General features: G+C 39.0%; 1 protein-coding gene across 6 annotated transcripts in view; it reads left to right on the top strand.

Moving 5' to 3' along the window:
• runx1 (RUNX family transcription factor 1) overlaps positions 1-21,979 on the top strand; it is a 65,128-nt gene that overhangs the window by 36,408 nt on the left and 6,741 nt on the right. For 4 of the 6 annotated variants that reach the window (XM_008290032.1, XM_008290030.1, XM_008290031.1 and 1 more), the window contains exons 3-7: positions 4,018-4,169; positions 4,245-4,355; positions 7,915-8,071; positions 15,726-15,830; positions 17,167-17,370. In XM_008290032.1, coding sequence (XP_008288254.1) covers positions 4,018-4,169; positions 4,245-4,355; positions 7,915-8,071; positions 15,726-15,830; positions 17,167-17,370 — 729 coding nt within the window. Of the gene's footprint in view, positions 1-853; positions 1,784-4,017; positions 4,170-4,244; positions 4,356-7,914; positions 8,072-15,725; positions 15,831-17,166; positions 17,371-21,979 lie in introns of those variants that run through there. The other 2 variants (XM_008290033.1, XM_008290035.1) reach the window with 2 other exon arrangements.

Genomic DNA, 21,979 nt, shown 5'->3' with positions numbered 1-21,979 from the left:
TGAAGAAAAGTTATCAAGACAATTCCATTAAGTTCCCTCAACTTGAATTTAGTTTCAAATCAGCTAATGAAAGGAAAGCTAATAAAGGAATTTGAGTCTAAATTACACACAATATTAAGTTGACGGCAACATTATTATGTCATGGAAAACCTATCAAAATAATATTTGTAACTTAAGAGGTTTATCTAAATCAATAAATTAGATATTTATTATATATGTTTTACTCTATATATGATACATATTTATTGCTTTTTAGAGAGTATGTGTGATAACAGTTTTTCCTAACTCATCCACTAGTATAATTTTAACATTTTTTTTATTGTCTATTACATAATTAAATAAACCTCACTGAAAATAAAAATGTCTCTGTGTAAGATATGCAGCAACAATCAACTTGAAACAGACAACAAAATATATGAAGTCTATCAGAATTAAATAAAGTGGATTAAAAATTATCATCGGTGAAAGATTTTCTCTTACTAAGCTAAATACTACATCAATCTAACATATAGATTTAATTTATTCTTAAATTATATCACCTTAGGAACAATTATCTCATTTACTACCAACAATTTAGATGTGATTTAAATTCACACAGTCCAAATTTCACCTCAGTGAACTTAAATGTGTTGGGAAAGGAGGTTTCACAGAATGTGAAGCGATTTTGAATTTGAAGCAGTATTTATATAGTAATACTCCACAAAATTCACATTTTCTGCCTGACTTCAGCTCTCTTTGGTGCTGCACTTCATCCGGTGCTGCTCTCAGGAAGCAGGTGCTTTGACTTAGATCCCCTACTGCCCCCTGTTGTCATGATCTGGTACTGACAGTTTGGTTTGCTGGTTTCAGTTTTATCAAACCTACAGTGAGAGAATCTCTGAAAACAGAGAGTTTGGAGACTCAAACATTATGTACTAAAGTGTGTAGATTGTACAATAAGTGGATTTGGATTAACAGGATAAGAAAGGAGCAGCAGTTGTCACATCCTGCTCAGTTTAAAGTCTTTAATCTAAGTATGGAGTAACTGATCTAATACATATTTAGCTGCACGTTTGTATCATAATGTTTGCTCACATATTGAATTCTTAATGCTGCAGTTTCATGCAGCAGCTAAAACCCGCCTCCTTTCGGACGGACGTAACTCTGATTAGTTGATTCCCTCGCGGTGGCAGCCGGCGGCGAGCTCCCTGATTGGCTGAAAGCTTCTCCTGCACAGATGACATGCAAATCCAGGGGTCTGCCGGTAAAAGGCTGGCGCTGTCAGCCGGAATGGCCATTCATCTAGAGGGGAAGGGAGAGAGACGCAGCTGGGGAACAGAGAGAGCGTAACACATTTACACTTAAATAACAAGATTCAGCCTGAAATACATTCAGCGCGGATTTTCTTGTCCTCCTTCTTCCCCCTTTTCGCCACTTCCTTCTATTTTTAACATGTTTGGAGGTTTCATTTGAGCTGCGCGGAAGCTTTGAAGGCTTTCCAAAATCCACCACAACTTCTATTCTGCATGGAGAACACAAGAAAAACGCACTGAACTGTGTGGAGATCTGCTTTGGAGATCGTTTTGGCTCGCTTTTAGAGACTTGATATCCGGACCGGATAGCGCACCGACACTGCGCGAATAACTCGGCGAGCTAATCGGCAACTACAAGCAAAGAAACCAATCTTGTTTCTTGTGCAGCAAATACGAAGAAATCAGGAGGTTTAAAGTGAAGATCGCTGGAGTTGAGATTCTGTGGACGCACCGTGGAGCACAAATGGTGTTTCTGTGGGACGCGAAATACGGTACAAGTTTTATTTTTTTATTTTTTTATCTTTTAAATAGTTTATTTAAACACGAAAATAGTTGCGGTTGTCAGGATCACGTTCCCGCAGCGGCGTGATTTTTAGAAATGTGTATTTAAAGAGGCAAAACAGGCCATAAAATCATGCTCCCGTGTCGCTCCTCTGCGCTTTTACGCACTAATTCCTGGCAAGTTCATATCAATTGCAGTCATAATCTACTCATCAGTGTGATGGGTTTAAAATGTATTTATTTATGTTTATCTATTTACTTATTAGGGGAAAAGTTTGGCTGTTTGAGGACTTTTCCCTCTGCTGTTTGTCCTGCTGTGGGTTCATGTTTGTACTTAGGCTGTTTGGAAGTCAAGTGTATTTTAGAAATCTTGTCTTTATTAGTCAGTAAGGCTGTAACTTTCCCTGTTACTGAGTCCAAACCACACACAGACACAAACACACCGACAGTTCAGTTCTGCTTTAAATTCTATAATTCCTATATTTCCTCTCTTGTAGAAAGTACCTGAACTACACTGTATTTCCATTTATAAAAGCAGCCTAAACTCTGTCATGTTGACTGCGCACTCCGACAGTATTTACAATCATATATTCAGACAAATTCAAACTATAAGTGCCTTTATTATAATAAATTATTAGTGATTGGGACATTTTCAGCGAGATTTGTGGAGTCACTTGCAGCAGGATTTCAGAGGTTTTTTTTTCAAACAATAAAAATTAAACTGCCTTTTAATTATATTACAATTCTGCATAATTTATCTGGAATCCATCCTTTTCCTTCAATTAAAATGTGTGCTTTGAGTCAAAAGAGTCCCAGAAACCCCCATAGGGAAAGAGATGGCGATAATGACAGACAGTCATGTATTTTACTGATCCAGTGTCTGCTGCAGATGAGAACTGTTGAATGAAAAAATTAATCTCAGCAAACGGTTCAAATTCTGACACTTCAGCTTTTGCTGCAGGATCACAGTCAGTCACAATCTGCTTGTTTTAGCTTTAAAATGATACCTGCTATTCTAGAAAAATAACAGCAGATTGTAGCTTTATCGCTTCAACAAAGCTTCATTCATGTCAACATTGTGGGAAAAATGAACTTGTATTTTCCTGAACCGCCTTCAACTCTTATTCAAAGGTTTTATTGCTTCAGAATCCAATAAATCTTACATTTAACTACAAATTTCCACTTGAACCTCTGAAGTATTTACTCTTTGTGTAAACAAGGTTATTTAAAGTGGAGTTTCTCTCCTGAGCGTGTGTGTGGACTGTTTAACCTACCGGTTGTGCAGTGTAGTAGCAGTGGGAGGGTTTTAAACTGTAAACTAAACTCCAAACCGCCAGCATGTGGCTTCAATTGCGGGTTGGCTGACTGACAAACCAGCAGAGACACTGCAGACAGATGCACAGAGCTGCTTATTTCTCACATTCTGTCGCTTTCATTCACTTCCCTGACTGGATGACGTGATCTTCAACCGCTGTGTGCTGCATAGATATGTTCTCTTTCTTGCTTTTCTCACAACTATTGACCCACACAAGACTTGAACAAAGGGGAACGGGTGCAGGAGCACTGCTGCTGTCTTTAGTTTCATGACTACGCACTCGGGCATTCAAATCAACGTATGTGTCATTGTGCACTGTGTATATCTGTGTGGGGGTTGGAGCATCTTTAACCTCTCTTTGAGTCATGTCAGAACACACCCCTTGTCCTATTTTCTACATCCTTTCGTTCTTGTCACAGCAATTCTCAGAATTTAGAAGTGAAGCAGGCATGTGTGAATTTACAGCGAAGAGAAGCTCACAGGATTGTAAAGATGAAAGTATTTCGAAGGATTATTTCTCTTTTATAGCAACTCAAATTTCACCTCAGTTCTTGTTTTGTGATAAGTCTGCAGGAATATGTCATTATTTGCTGATTGATCTATTTAATGTCATAAAACAGGGGAAAAATTGGTGTATTTAAAAGTCTTGTTAGCCCAAAGCCTCGAAATAAACAATTTATTATGAAGAAAAATGCTCCCTTTTAGATTTAATTCTGAATAAAACCTGGAGGTGGTGGATTTATCTCATTTTTTCCACCCTAAAAAATATCCTGATGATAAATTAATCATCAAAATGAATCATTTTAGATCTTTCACTTCCTCTGATATTTGTCAGTATGTGATTCAAGTGTCTCCAATATGTATTCAGAGCAGCGCAAAATTAAATTGAACTCGTCCATTCTCTCCCAGACCCAGCCCCTGGCCGGCGCTACACTCCCCCCTCCACCACACTCGCCTCGGGGGGGAAGATGGCCGAGGCCCTGCCCCTGGGAGCCCAGGAGGCCGGTGGCGGGGCGTCTCTGGTGGGCAAACTGCGCATGGCCGACCGCGGCATGGTGGAGGTAGGACGGCGGGGAGGTCACTGCTTCTTAATAACGTCAGAGTTGTAGAAAGTCACCGTGTTGCTGTTTCTGCAGGTGATCTCGGACCATCCAGGCGAGCTGGTGAAGACAGACAGTCCCAACTTCCTCTGCTCTGTGCTGCCGACTCACTGGAGGTGTAACAAGACTCTGCCCATCGCTTTTAAGGTGTGTATGTTGGCACTACTTTAACATTTCACTCCACTACATCCCAGGAAGGATGATTCTACTTTTGACTCCCGGCATTTAGATGTTACGTACATAACGTGATTCAAGCCCAGTGGATCGACATTATCATTAAAGTCTATTATTAAATTATGCTTGAGGTCATTTAGAAACATATGTCATCACATAGTTAGTTGCAGCTCTGACTCCATTGTTTACACTCAGCAGCACATGTAGCTGAGCAAATGGTGGTGCGGAGTCAAGCGGTATCTTAAAAGTAAGTTGCTAACTAGTTTGTGAGACATGTTGCAATGACTCCATTATTTTCCCTTTTTGGTACAACTCTAACATACGACATGTGTATATACATCCATCTCTAAAAATGATTTTTAAACCACTGTGACCACTGTTTTCTTCTTGTCAGAGACATACAGTGACTCTGTTTTGTTGATTCCAAGCCGGTTAGCGATGACTCTCTTGCTGTATTCCTCTATTTTAAGTAATTCACTTCTTTTTGGCATTGTTGAGTGATAATTTAGCTTGGTTCATGGGTTGACTTTATATGTACACAGGTTTGCACAAAATAATGGTCACTCACAAAATATTGCACCATCTACTTTGAATTTTTTTGCAGATGTTTATTTTTTTAAAGAAAATGATCTAATTGTTTAACCAGTAAAATTCAAACTAAATTATTGATGCTGGAGGCCTTGTGTGCAACCTTTGTGAAGAACATAGGAAGTGGTTTAATAATTTATTCCAAAAATGTATAAATTTCAGCTGATATATTGATATCCAGTTTTGGTATGTGATCAACAGATAAAATATGTTTCATTTTAACACATACTGTAATTAACTCTATTTTAACATTACATGTAAATATATAGTGGAATGTATGTGTGTGTGTTTGACTTTAACTCAAATTTCAAATACAACTAAGTTTATCGGTGCTTTTTTAACTTGAGGCAACTGCATATTTTAATTTTGTTGTTGTTGAGTTCATACAGTATATATTTTTTCTTTACTGTATAAATCTGACTTGTTCTCGACATATTAGAATATTTCCATCACTTAATCAGCTGATTCTTTGCTTCCTCAAAGAGCCCAACACCTCACAATGATAGAAACAGAGAAAAGCAGCCAATCTTCACATTTGAAAAGAAAATCAATTAATCATTGACATTTTTCTTTTATAAATGACTTGAACATCAAACTGACACAAAGTCAAAATAGCGTTTGAATGATTTATGTAAATTGATGAGTGGATTTATCAGATAGGTATTTCAGCACTAATGTTAACTAAAGCTTGTCACAGAGTTTGAAGCTAAAACGAAAGGAGTTTGTTTGTTTTCTTTCATTTTACAAGGAGAGAGATCATGCTTAAGAGTAACTATTTTATCAAGACGTTGCAGCCTGTAAAGAAACTCTTTTTGAGACACATGTTTTTCACTGGGTGGTGATTAAAAGCTAGATTAATTAGCCTTTGAAATTCACCTCGTGCTAAATCCGGCGTATTTACTACAACCTGAGATTGTATGTACATTAATGCGCACCGTCCCGTCTAAATAAACAAATAAACAAATTAATGCCACTGAAAACACATCAGAATATCTGCTAAAAAACACACTATATATATACATATATATATTCATTTTTGATAGCTTCATTCACACATAACCATTATCCAGGGTTTCATACTCTTTTACCACAATAAAACAGCATCATTTGATACATCCGCCTGCAGCGTTTTTACGCACACTGTATGACGGCTACATTTTTATTTTATTTTTTGCAGTGCACTCCCTCGGGTGTTGATGTGTGTGTGTGTGTGTATGCGGACGGCTTTCCTGCACTTTGAGACAAAATGCATTTGTGGAAAAGCAGCTTTTAGCCGCAGAACACACAGCGGATTGATTTATTGAGTTTTATGCATTAGTGTTCGCACATGCATGTGTGCGTGTTTGTGAGTTTGGTGCATTATGCATCATTATAGAGTGTCATGAGCGGATGTCACTGCCTCTTACTGATAATGGATGACTGTTGAGAAGCGCACACAAATACACGCTCTGTGCGCACACTTGTGCAACGCAGCCGTGCACATTTGTACGTATGTGGCAGCATTTACACTGTGGGCATGCACACAGGTGCTGTATGCACACAAGCGGCGGTTTAAAGAGTGCACGCACACACACACTGGCCTTGGTCTGAGACTTTCATAATTGTTTCCTTTGTCTTGTTTATTCTGCTAGGCTGCTTTCATGCTCCATTGCTGCCAGTCTCTCTGTTGTGTACAAGTGTGTGTGTGTGTGTGTGTGTGTGTTCTTTCTTCCTCTCTCAGTCCTTGAACTGTTTCCAGGCCAAGACCTGTATTTTTAAAACCCAGCACCTCAACTCAGTTCACCCAGTCAAATCAATACCTTGATTGGTGGGTGAGTTATAAAACAGCTTCAAACAAGAGGAAGACCAAGCGTTAACTGAGAGGTTCATCCCAGTGTGTCAGTCATCAGTTGTTCACTTGGAGAGCTCAGGGTTAAAAGAGAAATTGCCCATAGTACAGTATCTGCCCTGGACATTTGCACACTGATGGCTCGTTGTGATCTGCGTTAATATGGAAATCATCCTCCCGGCTCTGTGTTTGTGTAGGCATGGAAGAGAAGAATGTGCTCTCGAGTGCACCAAGCGTCATGTGTGCATCCGTTTTCCACGTGTTTACTGGGAAAGTTTTTCAAATGAGGAAAATGATTGACCTTTTGTTTAATAATTTGCATGAAATTTCAGGGTAAATATAGGGTAAGGGTAAGTATATACGCAAGAGCTCGTCAGTGACCAACAGATCAGACTATAGTTATCCTCTTAGAACGGAAAGAATTTTGTTCTTTGACCGCTAGAACAGTTTTTGGCCATTTTTCGCTTCTAGACAAAACTTAGCAATGTCTTCTGTGTAATGTGGCGCAGTTATAATGCAACAAATACATTTTAAAAAATTAAAACGGTGTTCCATACTTGTCCTCCATGTAAACACAGCCTGTGGTTCATCCCAGTCCAGTTAAAAGGTTGCTGATTTCTTTCTTTCATGGCTGCAGCTGAGTCACTTTGCTCTCAGTTGCATCAACGAATGCAGAACTTTTCAGGGTTTTGTTGTTATTGTTTCTTTTTTTGGTTTGTTTTTTGTTACAAAATCTTCAGCTTACATTTGCTTAACTTTCTAATGGAACCGAACTTCACAGATGAGTAGTTCAAGAACCGTAGGAAGCTTGAAAATCTCATGATTTTTCTGTGTTTACAGTTTGGACTCTACTAAATGCTGTAATTTTGGTTTTGTTTTTATCAAGAAAACATTCCTTTCACATCTGCAGAAGTGTTTTGGCATTTAGAGGGTTAATAGATCTTAAAGTGGCTGAATTCATTAATATTGTCATTTTTGGTTTTGTACAATGAATCTTCAGTTATATTTTCGACATCATACACCAACATGCTTCTCTTCCTGTTTGCAGTAGACTTTAATAGGGCATACATTAAAAAACTCCATCTTCAGTTCATTTTTCTCCCATCATGGCTTTAGGTGGTTGCCCTGGGCGACATCCCTGACGGCACCTTGGTAACAGTGATGGCCGGAAATGACGAGAATTACTCAGCGGAGCTTCGCAATGCCACGGCTGCCATTAAGAACCAAGTGGCCCGATTCAATGACCTGCGTTTCGTCGGCCGCAGTGGAAGAGGTACGCACACGGAAATACACTGTATTGTATAGAAAATATAGAAAAACATAGGCTACAGCAGCATCGGCACAATAAGTGTCTTTGGTGAAGGAAGTATCAACCTTTAACACTGGTTGAAATTTATTAGACATGTTTTTCACAACACGGCGCGGATAAATTAGGGGAAGTACATGTGAATAAAAACAGTATTCACACAACTTCCTCCTAACATTCAGCGTCTACCTCACTCGGCCTCCCACCCCCCCCCTTCTCGCTCCCTCTTTAACGGATACACTAGACCACAGTTACTCTAAATCAGTCGCAGGCAAATGTCCCAACTTATCTATTTAAAACACCAGTCCTGTGTACACAAGCTCCGCTAACGCACATACAATTTATAAGTGCTCCCCAGCTGAATGGAAATACAGGAATAACTGTCAATATTTTATAGATTACACAGTCTTTCAGTTAAAAACGAATGCATTAACAATTCCATCCCAGTATAATTCAAATGAAGAAAGCTGAGGAGTAGAAAATTTGTTTTCATGCAAATTTACCAGCACAGAGCACAATGAAGTTCATGTTCTCAGCATCACTGTATATCTGCAGTATTTCAAGATAATCATACTTTTTTTTTTTTTTCAGTTGATTTATAGCTGGCTGAGTTGATGATTTTGAACTACGTGTTTTCTTTGTACCTGTGTCATTTTTAACAGAAAAGAACAGAATTCAACGTAAATGTAAAAAGATTCTATTGTATGATGTTGAACAAGAGAGTATTTTCTTTTTTGCATAATCAAAAAAAATATATTTAGATTTACTACATTAAAAGTACAGGCCCATATCTTTAATTTTTCTCTGTAATTCATATGTCCAACTTCATTTTTGATGAGGACGATACCACATTTCTGGAGAGATGAGCTGCCATTCTTTATTTTTTCACCTTTTCCTAGAGGGATTGTGTTGTTCTGCCTTTGTCCTCGCAATACCATAAAGGTGGATTCCATTCAGACGACATATGAACAGCATTTAGCTTCACTGTCACGACGATGCATTCACCGTGAGTGTGAACCTGTGTCAGGTTCGAATGAAATATGACCCCATCTGAGCCAAAGAAATTTATTGTGGTCCAATCTGATCACAAAATTCGCTCCCAAATTGATCACTTCAATAGCTCGCCATCCATGGCATCATTTTCGAAGTACTGCAGCCGCTATGACTCAGATCTAAACCTCTAGATTACTGCTGCTTTCCTTTCCCACCCATGTGAAGTCTCACAATCAGATTTTTCCGGAACTCTGGCAATTCTTTTCCATGTTGAGCCATGATGCAGACATGCAAATACATAGAGTACTTCATTAGAATAGAATACTTTGCTTATTTTATAACCACCACCATGTCCAAAACTGAGCAAATTCTGCCGTTCACAAATCAATTTCTAGCCATGTTCTTAATGTTTTCACTTCAACACAGTTGTATTTATGGATGTGTGCACTTTTGTTTCGTTGAGTTTCTACTTTGTGGCCTGTATCTTCAATATAGCCTTTCTAAAGTGTTTGTTTTTGATTAGAGGAAATACTGCTCACTCATTTGACATTTAAGTGATATTGCATAGAGGTGTACTTCTGTTGCAAACTGAATCAAGCGATAATGATGCAGTGATGCCAAGAAGAGTTTTCCGAGTGGACAATAAAGCACATATTATCTCATTTTACAAAGCAAAATTTGAATCACATTTGGACCAGATGAAAAAGCGAGGAGCTGCCAAAGCCGTTACAGTTCATCCTGCATGCCTGTTGAGATATTTTAGTCTGGATCAAAGCGGTCTGGAGCCACACCTAAAGAGATCAGCTGTTGTTTGCCAACCTGATTTCAGGAGGAAATTATGAAAACACTGAGGGTTTGATGTATTGTGTGATAACAAGCCACATGTCAAGCAGAGTTTCTCCACCTTAAACCTCTAACTGTCATTAACTGTCTGTGTGGGAAGTGGTTAGTTTAGCTGCCGACACAATGAGTGGTTTAGTGGTTTGACCAGTGGTTTCATCGTGGGTTTGTGTGTGTGTGTGTGAGCGTGGTAGTCGGTGTCAGGGTTCTCCAACTTAGTCATCATTAGTCAGGCTTCCTTGTTTTGTAGGAACACAGTTACAACACACACACACACACAGACGTTTCGCACCATTTACTGAGTGCTTCGATCGACGTGGAGCTGCAGTGTGGTTTCACTCACTGTTTTTCTCATCACATGAAGTCAAAATAGATTCCTGTGTTTCATTTTCAACTTAATGACATACACAGTCATATTTCGGGATAAAATCAGTCATACTGATGAATCTGTCTGAAGCTCCATCCTGTCTAAACCAACTAATGAGTAAAATGCAGCATGATTTGGCAAAAAATCTGAACCTGGCTCAGTCTTTAAACAAATACAGTTCAATTGAATACATGCAAGGCTTAATATTCAACAGACACGATGATCTCAGGCAAATCAAAATATTGTGGAACCTCAAACCTAAGTGTATAACAAAGGGAAAAATGAGGACATTTTTTTTTTGTAGTTGGTTGCCTAATAATTGTGTGCTCTTATATATTTAAAGTGCATAATTACTAGACAATGAAAGGACAAAAAGGCTTTCCCAAGGTCATTTGTTCTTAATTTTTAGAGTTAATGTAAAAAAATTTTTAAAAAAGTAACACAAAATGACACTTTTGGCCACTGTAAATCATTTGAGAAGAGCCCACATGCTCTCAATGTGATTTAAAGCTTCCATTTTGTACCCCATCCAGCTCAAAATCCTATAAAGGTTGTTCATTTCCCCATGACTGTATGAGTGCTGGTATTAGCCGCTTTGTAAATGGACTATTTCAGTGTCTGTAACTGTAAATGCAGCTAAGCTGCTGCTGTCTTGCCCCCTTCAGGAAGAAGACTCTCTCTTTTCCCATGTTTGACAGAATAAAACTTTGTTTCCTTGTCGGACAACAGAAGCAGTTTTTTGAGGAATTCAGCTGTGAGCACAAAGAGAAGCAGAAATGGAAACACTGACTGAGTTTAGGTGGTGGAATTTGGTCTTAACGTTTCCACAGAGCTCTGACTTGTGGACGTACTATCAAAGCTAGTCGTAACATTGGCCACATTTTCCACACAACATGCTTAAAGGACTTCAGTTCCTCAGATGCTGGTAGTGCATGAAGACTTTGTGCTCACTCTTGCAGGACATTTAGTGTGCTTTGTTCGTAGCTGAGACATTTTAACAGACGACTCATGACTCATTCCAGTTTTACTCTACAGGATGTGCTCTGATATGTATCTGTGGCCTTTCTTACTAAGTATAAAGTAAATCCCCTACCACACAGAGGGGGGTGGGTATATGCTGTATACCTGCAGATAAACAACTCCGGGTGGTTTCCTACTGAAAGAGGACAAGGCAGGATAGATTTAAGGTGCAGTAAATGGTGGAATAGGAGCAGAACACTAACTTCTCAACACATGATGCAACATCTCCCACTTGTTGTGCGTTTGTTTCACATGATGTTTCAGGATACTACCACCATGTCTGTGTGTGTATGCACATATGCAACCAGTTTTCAGGCTCTCCTTTAGTTCCTCTTTTAAACAGGACCAACATTTTTCTCTTTCACAATACACGACTGCACACACACACACACACACACACTTACACACACAAACACCGGCTTGTTATTCCGGAGACACACACTCATTGCTTTGTCGATGTAAATAAGAGATTCTGCCTGATCGGATGGTGAGGAGGAAAAACTGGATGAACACAACTCAGCGAGTCCCGACAAGACGAACGCACACACACAACTCACCTCATGTGTGAAATCCACTCTTATCTTCTGAGAGTGAAGAAGACGGGAGAGATCACACAGAAAGTCCCGGAAAACACTGTTGTCAAGGCACACACACACACTAGATTACCAAATCACAAAGCCGTGTGTGTGTGTGTGTGTGTGTGAGATGAGACCAGCTGGCTGATAGACACAACAGACACAAAGACTTCAGCTGTTCTCTCCCTCCTCCTGTCTCTCTCTATCAGCCGAAATCTCTTACTGTAAACTCTCAAACAACCTGCACCCCAACACAACACGTTCTGTTCATACTGCAGCGTTTGTTCATTCATATACGGTGATCTATATGCTGCGTATGGAAAAGAATGAACAGTAAATGTGCCGTAACTAATGTTCCTGCAAATTTATAATGGAATACTGGAATCTGTGATCGCCAGTATTTTTACAGTATTTTAACCTACTCAAACAGATAATGACTATGTAATGGATAACAGCACTCTACAGTATTTGATGTTTATTTTTTAATATTGTGATTATACTTTATTTAGTGCTGCCACTGTTAAAAAAAAAAAAAAAGACTAATTATCTGTAATTTACAAAATTTTCTTCTTTTTGAAAAAATAAGTTAATATCTAGGATCCTGAATAGAGATTTAATGTTTAATGTTTAAATTACATTTAGCACTAATTCACACATAATTTACCTTAGTGTAAAATCTATCACAGTGTAAAGTTTAGATTAATTAGTTACCCAAATCAAGCTGCTACTCTAAACACTGAATGTTGTGCGAAAAACGTTTTCCTCCACAGCAGCCTGCTGTTAATCATAAATCCTATTTTTGCCTTCAAAAAGGCATAAAATGTTAGATGGTATTTAACTGTGTTTTGGAAAAATAGTACACAACTGTTAGAATTTGCATGTATTTTTACAGTGGTAGTGATGAATAGCAAACAAACAGAAAATTAGTATTAAATGGATTACAGCACTTTACAGTAGAATGTGAGACTTAATGTTGACTTTCTAATAATACACTGTGTTCAGAGTGTAGTCAACATTATCTGTCACTGTAGTTGTCTGCAAATTCCAACTGTTGCTTCTTTTAAAATGTGTAAACATCAGTGTGAATTTTAGCAATAATTTTATATATATATAATCCAGAATTGAGAATTTTGTTTAAGGTTTAAAAAGTATGTAGCGCTGAAACACCTTAAATGGTTAAAAAAAAAAAAAGAAGAAGAAGAAGAAGAAGAAAAGAAAGAAAGAAAGAAAATAAATAAATGTAAAAAATTAGGCATAGGGTAAGTTGCATTTTTATGGATTTTGAACATTTATTTAAAGGCAGCAAGTCTAATAAACATATTGTAAAATCCAGGGATAAATAATTCACCTTATTGTAAAATCCATCTAAATTAGCAGCCAAAATCAAGTTGCTCTAAACACACAAAAAAGTTTTTGTTTAATTCACACTGACAACTATTACAGTGCTTTTAACTACAATTCTTGTTTTTGGCTCCCAAACAAGCTCAATGTTTTTATGGCATTTACCCGTATGTTGGCAGTGCTGTGCACTACGTGATTGTATTATAAAATGGATTACAGTAATTTATTAAAGTGTGGGGCTGCAGGGTGGTGCAGTTGGTAGCATTTTTGCCTCGCAGCAAGAAGGTCGCCGGTTCGCGTCCCGGTGGGGGCACCGGAATCTTTCTGCGTGGAGTTTGCATGTTCTCTCCGTGCAGCGTGGGTTCTCTCCGGGTTCTCCGGCTTCCTCCCACACAGTCCAAAAACATGTTGAGGTTAATTGGTGATTCTAAATTGTCCGTAGGTGTGAATGTGAGTGTGCTTGGTTGTCTGTCTCTAAGTGTAGCCCTGTGATAGACTGGCGACCTGTCCAGGGTGTCCCCTGCCTTCACCCTGAGTCGGCTGGGATAGACTCCAGCCCCCCCGCGACCCTCATGAGGATTAAGCGGTGTATAGATGATGAATGAATGAATATTAAAGTGTGTGTATATCACTTGTCAAACTGGGAAGTTTTAGGTGCCATCTAGTGGACATCAGTGCAGCAGGTCGTGTCTGCCTTCTGTGGACACAATAAATTGTGTTTTTGCCCTGTCAGCTGGGATAGGCTCCAGCCCCCCCGCGACCCTAGTGATGATTAAGCGGTGTATAGATAATGGATGGATGGATTGATCCCCCATTGGGGGAAATTTACATGCCACAGCAGCATCCGAAAATATAGAAAAGAAGTACTAGGAAATAGCAATAAATCAGTAATAAAATAAAATGAGTATATACATAAGATGACAAAAATATAAAATTGAGTTAAAAAAAATATATATACAATATTTAGACTGAAAAAGAAACAGACTTGTTTACATTTGTTGTGCAACATGAATTCTGACCATGTGTTAATTTCGTCCATTTGGTTAACATCAGCCAGTGATGCTGATGTTGTACAAAAGAGAAAGAGAAGTGAGAGTAGCACCTGGCATTCCCCACTTATGTGTGTCTGTGTGGCATCAGACTGTCTGCATATGGTAACTGTACTCCAGTCAAACAACGCACACAATAGCAGCAGTGAGCGTGTGTTTGTAGTGAGCATAGTGTTGAGTGAGTGCCACTTCCAAAGCTGACCCCCCAACGAGATCCACGCACACACAAATAGTCCTACACATGTGTAGCGCAGACATTTGTTGCATGTGTTGTTCTAAGGCCTGACCGCACTTCGACTGCAGCAAGATTTTTGTGGCCTGATAGTTTTTATACCAGAGTTAAATAAAACTCTCGTTTCCGATTGGCTGGCAGGTGTCCATGGCGATTGTTTATTGGGGCATCGCAGTTATATTCTGTTTTCTAAATCGGTGCTCAGGCTGTTTTAAGCAGGGAGTAACCACAGCAACAGTACTGATAGGGTGAGTGACAATTTAAATATAAGCTAGAAAATATTACAAACCAATCCTTTTTGCTGTCCCATGTGATTTGTTCATAGCCGTTTCTCATCATAACACTGTTTTGAGTATTTCAAGCTTTAAAAAAAATCCACTGAAACCGTATTTACTGCATGTCAGGGTACAGGGAAATGCAAGATAACAAACAATCAAGCCATCCATCATGTCGTCACAGGTTGGTAACTTGGTCCAAAGGCCCAGCCACATTTAAAATGGCTGCAAATTCAGATTTTCCCGCAAAATCAATTCTTTTCAGTAGAACTGCTGAGACGAATGCAAGTAAATTCTTTTGCTGACGGTTTATGGATTGTAATGCGAAAGTAAAAAATGAGACAAACTTTCATTTTTACCGTCTCATCTGTTGAAGCACAAACCGCGCCACAGAAAAAACGGATTGTTTTCGATGAAATGGCAGTTTATTGCCTCCTTAGCAACCTAGCTTTTATTGAATGAGGCCACTAGCGTTACCATGTTTAGCACCTGAGTCCTTCAATATACAGATGGAGTCTACAATCCCGCTTCTCAGGTACTTCTAACACAATCTCAGTACAAAAATGACTCAAGCCACGTCTCATGTCTCAAGGTGTGGATGTTTGTGAAACTGCCCGGTGAAGGATGACTCAAAGTGTTTCCTCCGGCTTTAGCAGTCAGCTTTACTATGACCTAGAAGAATCTACACAGACATGTCAACAGTTACAATAAAAACTGTGTAGTCTAAGAATGGAATGAAAATAGAGTGTGTTGTCAGTGTTTTGGAAAACTTTGCCTGATAGTTAAATATTATACATTCCTTGAATTTGCTCGAGAAGACTAACCAATGCCCTTCTGTGTTTCATTCCATTCTATTTCCTTTTCTTTTTTCTTTCTCTCATCTTTTTTGTGCTTCCCCTCTTCTTTTTCCTTTTCCTTTTTCTTCACAGGAAAGAGCTTCACCCTGACCATCACAGTGTTCACCAACCCTCCTCAGGTGGCCACGTACCAGAGAGCCATTAAAATCACGGTGGACGGTCCCAGAGAGCCACGACGTGAGTGACCAAATGTTGACATTTTCCCCCCTTGGTGGATAAAAACCTGGCTTTCCACAAGGCTCAGTCATAGATCCTTTCTGGCAAGTAGGTTCTTTTAGGAACCATTTTCAGGATGGTTCTTTGAGGACCAGGTGAAGAACCGGTTTCAAATTGTTCTCAAAATAAACGGTTCTTTGAGCATTTTTAATGAAATTTATTTTGTGTAGGTTGAAAAACAAGCACATGAACACAAAATCAGTCACTGTGAGGGGGAACAAAGAGCCCTAAACTTTGTATGAGTTCATAGATCTAAACTAAAACTCAAGAAACACTGAATGCATTTGACAGCAAGAGACACACTGATCCCAAAAACTGCTATATATGATCTGTAAAGGTAAAAATATGCAGCATTTTGGGTTTTTCATTTACAATATATCTGGTAATATTTTGGAGACTGATGGGCATTTCTCACTGTTTTTAAGTGTTGCAGCTCTAATTTGATACCTGCTACTTCAATAAATGTAAACAACCTTTAGTACGAGAGCCACACGAAGTGTGTTCGACTAAATTCACAGTTCTTAAGTGGTAGCGGAAGAACCATTATTTCTGTTAGATTGCTCAGTGAAAAAATGCTGCTTATCCCTACAGACAAACTCTAAACTGAGTGAGTCAATAAGGAACCTGATGCAACACTGAGTTCCTCTGCAGCGCAGTATGATGAAACACGGGGATTTCTAATGGCGGATGAAAGCAAGAGGGAAAGACGGATCTGGTTTAGCCAGCAAATACTCATATATGTCATAAAAATGCCGTTCGTTCATGTTAAATGGAAGTGAAATGAACTGAACGACACTCGTCTGAAGAGTCAGGAGAGACGAGAGGTGACAGAAAGACAGGAAGACTCCTGCCAGCGCCGCTCAGCTGTGAATAACCATCACTCGTCTATAACCCGCCCACACACACACACACACACACACACACACACACAGTATAAATACACACATGCACACTTCCCCCATTGGGAGGAAGTGCCTGTAACTGGAGCTCAGTCTCAGGCCTTTGAAGTGCAGCCAACACCACAGACAGCGTGACAGACCACCACACACACACTCTCTCTCACACACACACACACAAACAGCCAGACCCCTACGCGGCGCCCATCGCCAGATTCCCGAACACAACAGCAGACACAACGTGTTAACAATGTGGAGACCCTGTTATAGCCAGTTACCCTGAATTATGTAATCAGATTACAGCCATGAAGTCCTCTTGGTATCGACATCTTGCACTTTTAGCCGCTTAAACTGGTGCTAGAGAGCAATCACAGAGATTTCATCTCCACTCTCCCTCCCAGGTCACCGTCAGAAGATGGACGAGGTCAAACCGGGCTCTCTGGCTTTCTCTGAGCGGCTAACAGAGCTGGAGCAGCTGAGAAGGAGCTCCATGAGGGTGACGCCTCCTCACCACCATCACCACCAACCGTCAGCCAACAGCCGCCAGTCTGCCGCACTCAACTCTGCCACCTTCTCCAACCCCACACACACTCAGATCGCTGCCGGTAAGAGACAGAAAACAGGTGGTCATATCTCACGTGAACCTGGCAAGAACTATGACAGTGAATGCACAGTCCTGACAGTGAAGCACGGAGGTGTTAGTGTGATGATGTGGGGCTGCATGAGTGCAAGAAGTGTTGGGGAGATAACATTTATAGATGCACCACAAATGATCACGTTCATGTAATCCTGCCTGTCCAAGACCGTGGTGTTCTGTCCAACTCGTTCATCATCAATCTTCAACTTCAGTGTGACTCGGAACAGTTTAAAATACCTAATTTAGCTTTTTAATGCCAAAATTACACCATTTAGCACCGCAAATTTCGGAATTTGATTTTGAAACATTCCTTAAAGTAGTTGTATGCAACCTCCAGTTCTATTGGGAAAATGATATATGATCAAAATCAGCCTATTCTACATGTCTTGTTTAACATTTCACCAAAATAAATAATTAATTCCGAATTTGTAAAAAAATAATAATAATAATAATAATAATAATAAATAAATTGTGCATTTTTGAATTGTGTGAATTACAGAAGAATGTAAAAAATTAAAAATTGAAATTAAAAATGCCACTAGTGTAATTAGTCACAGCAGGGTTTTAGTCCCTGAATAAAACTTTATTCATAGTTTTGCTCTCCTCTATCAGAGCATCACAGCAGTAATACTGTTTATTTTTTGTTTAGTTTTTTTTTATAGTAATTTTAGTTTTAAATATACTAATAGTCTACATAAGGGCAGACTTTTTAGCTACTGTGGTGATCTGGCAAATTATTATAAATTACACAAAGCATGCTGCCAGAGCAGTTATTTCCAAGCCTTTGACTCATACAGAATGGTCATTGTTTTTAATAGGAGAGAAAATCATTTTCCAAATCGTTCCTGTGCCTCTTTCCAACATCAGTCCTGCAGATGAAATAAAACCACATGATGAACTTTTCAGAATCAGACCTCAGTGCGAGAACTAAGGGTTACTCAGAAAGTCTATGTAGTGATGCCAGTAGACCGTCGGCTCAGCGTTTCTGAGGATGTCGAGCCTTAGTCGAGTATATCCTTCTCTGGAAGCAACTAGCTCACAGCTGTGCAGTGGACATTTCTGGATTTCATCTTCTATTTGTCACGTCCTGTTTGGTGACACCATCCCACTGGTTCCTATATATGACCTAATCATCTTAGCCGGTGATTAAATAATGTCTGCAACAGTATTACCTTTTAAGGCTACCGTCATATTTCCTACTTTAGTCTTGTAAGACCTTTTTTTCCCCACCCAAAAAAATCAAGAAAGTTACCTCAACTATGCATGATCCTCTGAACTTCAGGCTGTTTTACCTTCTGTCACATTTTCACTCACTGCGGGCTCATTTTCTGCAAGTTCTGCACCTCTCCGGAAACAGCACAACCATGAATAGAGGTAGAGAGGACTCAGATATATATGTGTATGTATGTATGTTAAAAAAAAAAAAGTGAAACCAAAACCAAACCGAAAGTTGGATTTCTTTGGTTATTTATTATCCAAAAGTTGAAATAACTGGCACAACACTTCTCCTAAGTGCCCACAGGTGTTACCAGTGCTGAAAAACAGTAGTAGCTCTACTACTTTATGACTTTTCTAATTTGGTTCTTTTCTCCTCTCTGCTCCATGTAGAGAGTGCAGTTCAGCCCAGGTCAGCCAAAAAGTCCCTGATCTTTTGTCATGTGACTGTTGGTTGCAGCAGAGTTGCTCGTGGCATCTCAATTGTGCCAAAGAGCTTAAGAACTTTTACTTTTTTCCAGACTCTGGATAGAGCGAACAGTTTAAATGAGACATTATTTTAATGAGTAGTTCAAGGGCTATTGGAAAGTTGATAATCGGATGATTCTTTCTGTTTTTACAGCTTCTGGCTCTGATTATATCTGGAATTTTGGGTTCAATGAGTTAAAGCAAAAAAAAAAAAAAAACTGTAACCAGACCATGCTTCAGGTTTTCCTTAATGTCACACTCTATTGTTGATCTGCACACTGCTCTGATCAGCCTGAATGCCCCCCGTGGTTAGTTCAAGTACCTCTCTGCAACCTCAGGGAGGTGTACCTTTGTTGTTTTCTAAGGGGATGGAGGGTTTATCAGTGTGGCTGCATTTCAGTTGCTGACATGCGGATGCACAACATACTCTGAATGTCTGTTTTCCCAAGCCTCTTCACCCAGCTTGCATCAAACCTCATTGTTCCTCCTTGTGGTTTTTGTCAGATCCATTGTGGTCTGTGTGTGTGTGTGTGTGTGTGTGTGTGTCCATGGGTGTGTGTGTCCATGAGTGTGTGTACCTGCAAGAGGGTGTGTGTTGCGGTTGCCGTGGATACTCTATGTGGCACCAAAAGACAGTATCTGTTCCTCTTCTGCCTTCAGTGGTAGTGACGCCCGGTGTTTACGTATGTATATACAAGTGTGTCTTCTTGTGAGTGCATTTGCATGTGCATGCGTGTCTGTGTGTGAGGAAGCAGCTCGAGCCTTAAGGAGGAAATGAGAGTCAGCTACTGTGAGATTTTTTTTTTTAAAGTAAATGCATAACGGTCACAAATTTAAAAAAAGAAAAAAGAAAAACATTTCTGACATACTTTCAGTTGTGGTCCACCACTGACGTGCATTACATACTAAGACTTTTACAGTTTAACCCTTAACTTAAGCCAGTTTGGTGGCATTTTTTTAGCTTGTATTATATTGCATGTTCACTCACTGTGGGCTCATTTTCAACTGCAATATAAAGTCCTGCACCTCGATGGAAACAGCACAATCCTGTCTAGAAGTAGCGAGAACTCAAACATGTTGTCTCTGCAGTATTACCGAACTATAACAAATATAAAGCACAAAAGGTGTTACCAGTACTGGAATCATAGCTCTACACATTACAGATATTTTACTAAATACATTAATTTGTTTCCGTATCTGTTCTGTGTAACCAAAGCCTGCAGTTAGGCCTGTTTTTTTTAGCAAAATGTAGAATAGCATGAGTTTGATTAGACATCATAATCTAAAACTTAATTCTGGTCAGTTGTCCTTACGACAATGGTGATCGCACAAAATTATTTCATCTAAAGCTTTAAAATCCTGTGATTTTTTTTTTCTCCAGTTTTCAGTTTGAAGCCCAAACAATTGGTATAATTTGGGGGGGTTTTGTAAAAACAATTTTAAATTGCATTTCTAACCTGCCTTCCACAACATTCACTGTACTAAATGGACTAAATAGAAATGTTACTGTAAAAAAAATATGATTAAAGAAAAAAAAAAAGCCCAACATAGACTTCAATAAGATAGAAAATTCTAAACCACTGGAGCAACGTGAAAAAAATAGAAGAAATAGAGACACAGATATGGAAAACTTGAAGTGAATGGAAACAATGAGTAATATAAATATACAAAATTACTGCAGAGAACTTCCTGCTGCTTCTTACAGTCTTGTTCAAGATTTGCATGTCCAAACTGAACAACAGAAATCTCCTTTTTTTTTTTTTTCTTTAGACAGGCAAAGAGAATCTCTCTGTGTTTCCTGCTATCTGTGTTTCTGTGAGCCCTTGAAAAATGAAGATAGCCACAGGAAACTGTTAATAAGCCATTCAAGAGCTCACTCTCTTTCTCTTTCTCTTCCCCCTTTCTTTCCTTTTCTCTCCACACTCTCTGGCCCCCCGCCACGCTTTCATTTCTCATTTATTATTTGTCTTCCTTTCTTTCACTTCTCTAATTTTCCCTCCAACTCTGCGGAATAAATACCGTCCATCACTGCTGTTAGATTTAAATAGCATATGTGTGAACATATGTGTTCATGCGCATGTTCTCGGGTGCGTCGGTCTGCACATGTGCGGTGGTGCAGTAAAACTGTGTTCTTGCTTGCAGCTCAGAACAGATGTAAAACACACAGAGCGGTGTCACGGGAAGAAAGTCAAGATCAGATGAAAACTTATGTGGGCTTTTCTGCAGCCAGTATGCAATGATAGCACCATGAAGTACTGAGTACACAATATAACTATTGTAATGTATCAAAAAAAGTATTGTAGAAAATCTAAAGTTTTATGTCTTTGGGCAAAACAATGACAGGAACCAGATATATTACATATTGGCAGTATGTACATGAAGGAGGACAGACAAATTAAAAGTTCTTTTTAGATATAAGCAGCAGTATAGAAACTTAAAACAGTTATGTCAGCCGTAATTTATTAGTGTTTTCCTCAGTAGTATTCGATCTGACTCACATTACACTATAAAAATACAAATTGTAAATAAAACAAGCAGCTGGGGTGCCAAAAAAAATTCTTAGAAATAAGACAAAATGGCTCTCTCCTATAAATACAGTAATTTTCCATAATTAAATGACATTTTATATCCTTAATTTTACATGAGATTATGTGCATTTTTTTTGTTTGCTTTTTATTGTTTACTGAAGGATATTTACATATATGAAAACAGCGTCATTTTATGTACTAATAAAAAAACGTTTCTGAATGCTTGTAGACATTATAGACTTGAGGGAAAAAAAAGATTTTTGTTGTGAACATTTGTAATTGTAATTACACAAGCTCTCTACTATTTAGAGCGGCTGTGGCTCAGGTGGTGAAGCAGGTTGTCCTCTGATTGTAAGGTTGGCGGTT

This window comes from Stegastes partitus, unplaced genomic scaffold, assembly GCF_000690725.1.
Source record: "Stegastes partitus isolate 25-593 unplaced genomic scaffold, Stegastes_partitus-1.0.2 Scaffold652, whole genome shotgun sequence".
In the NCBI taxonomy this organism is placed as follows: domain Eukaryota; kingdom Metazoa; phylum Chordata; class Actinopteri; family Pomacentridae; genus Stegastes; species Stegastes partitus.
This window is presented reverse-complemented; position numbering and strand designations above follow the sequence as displayed.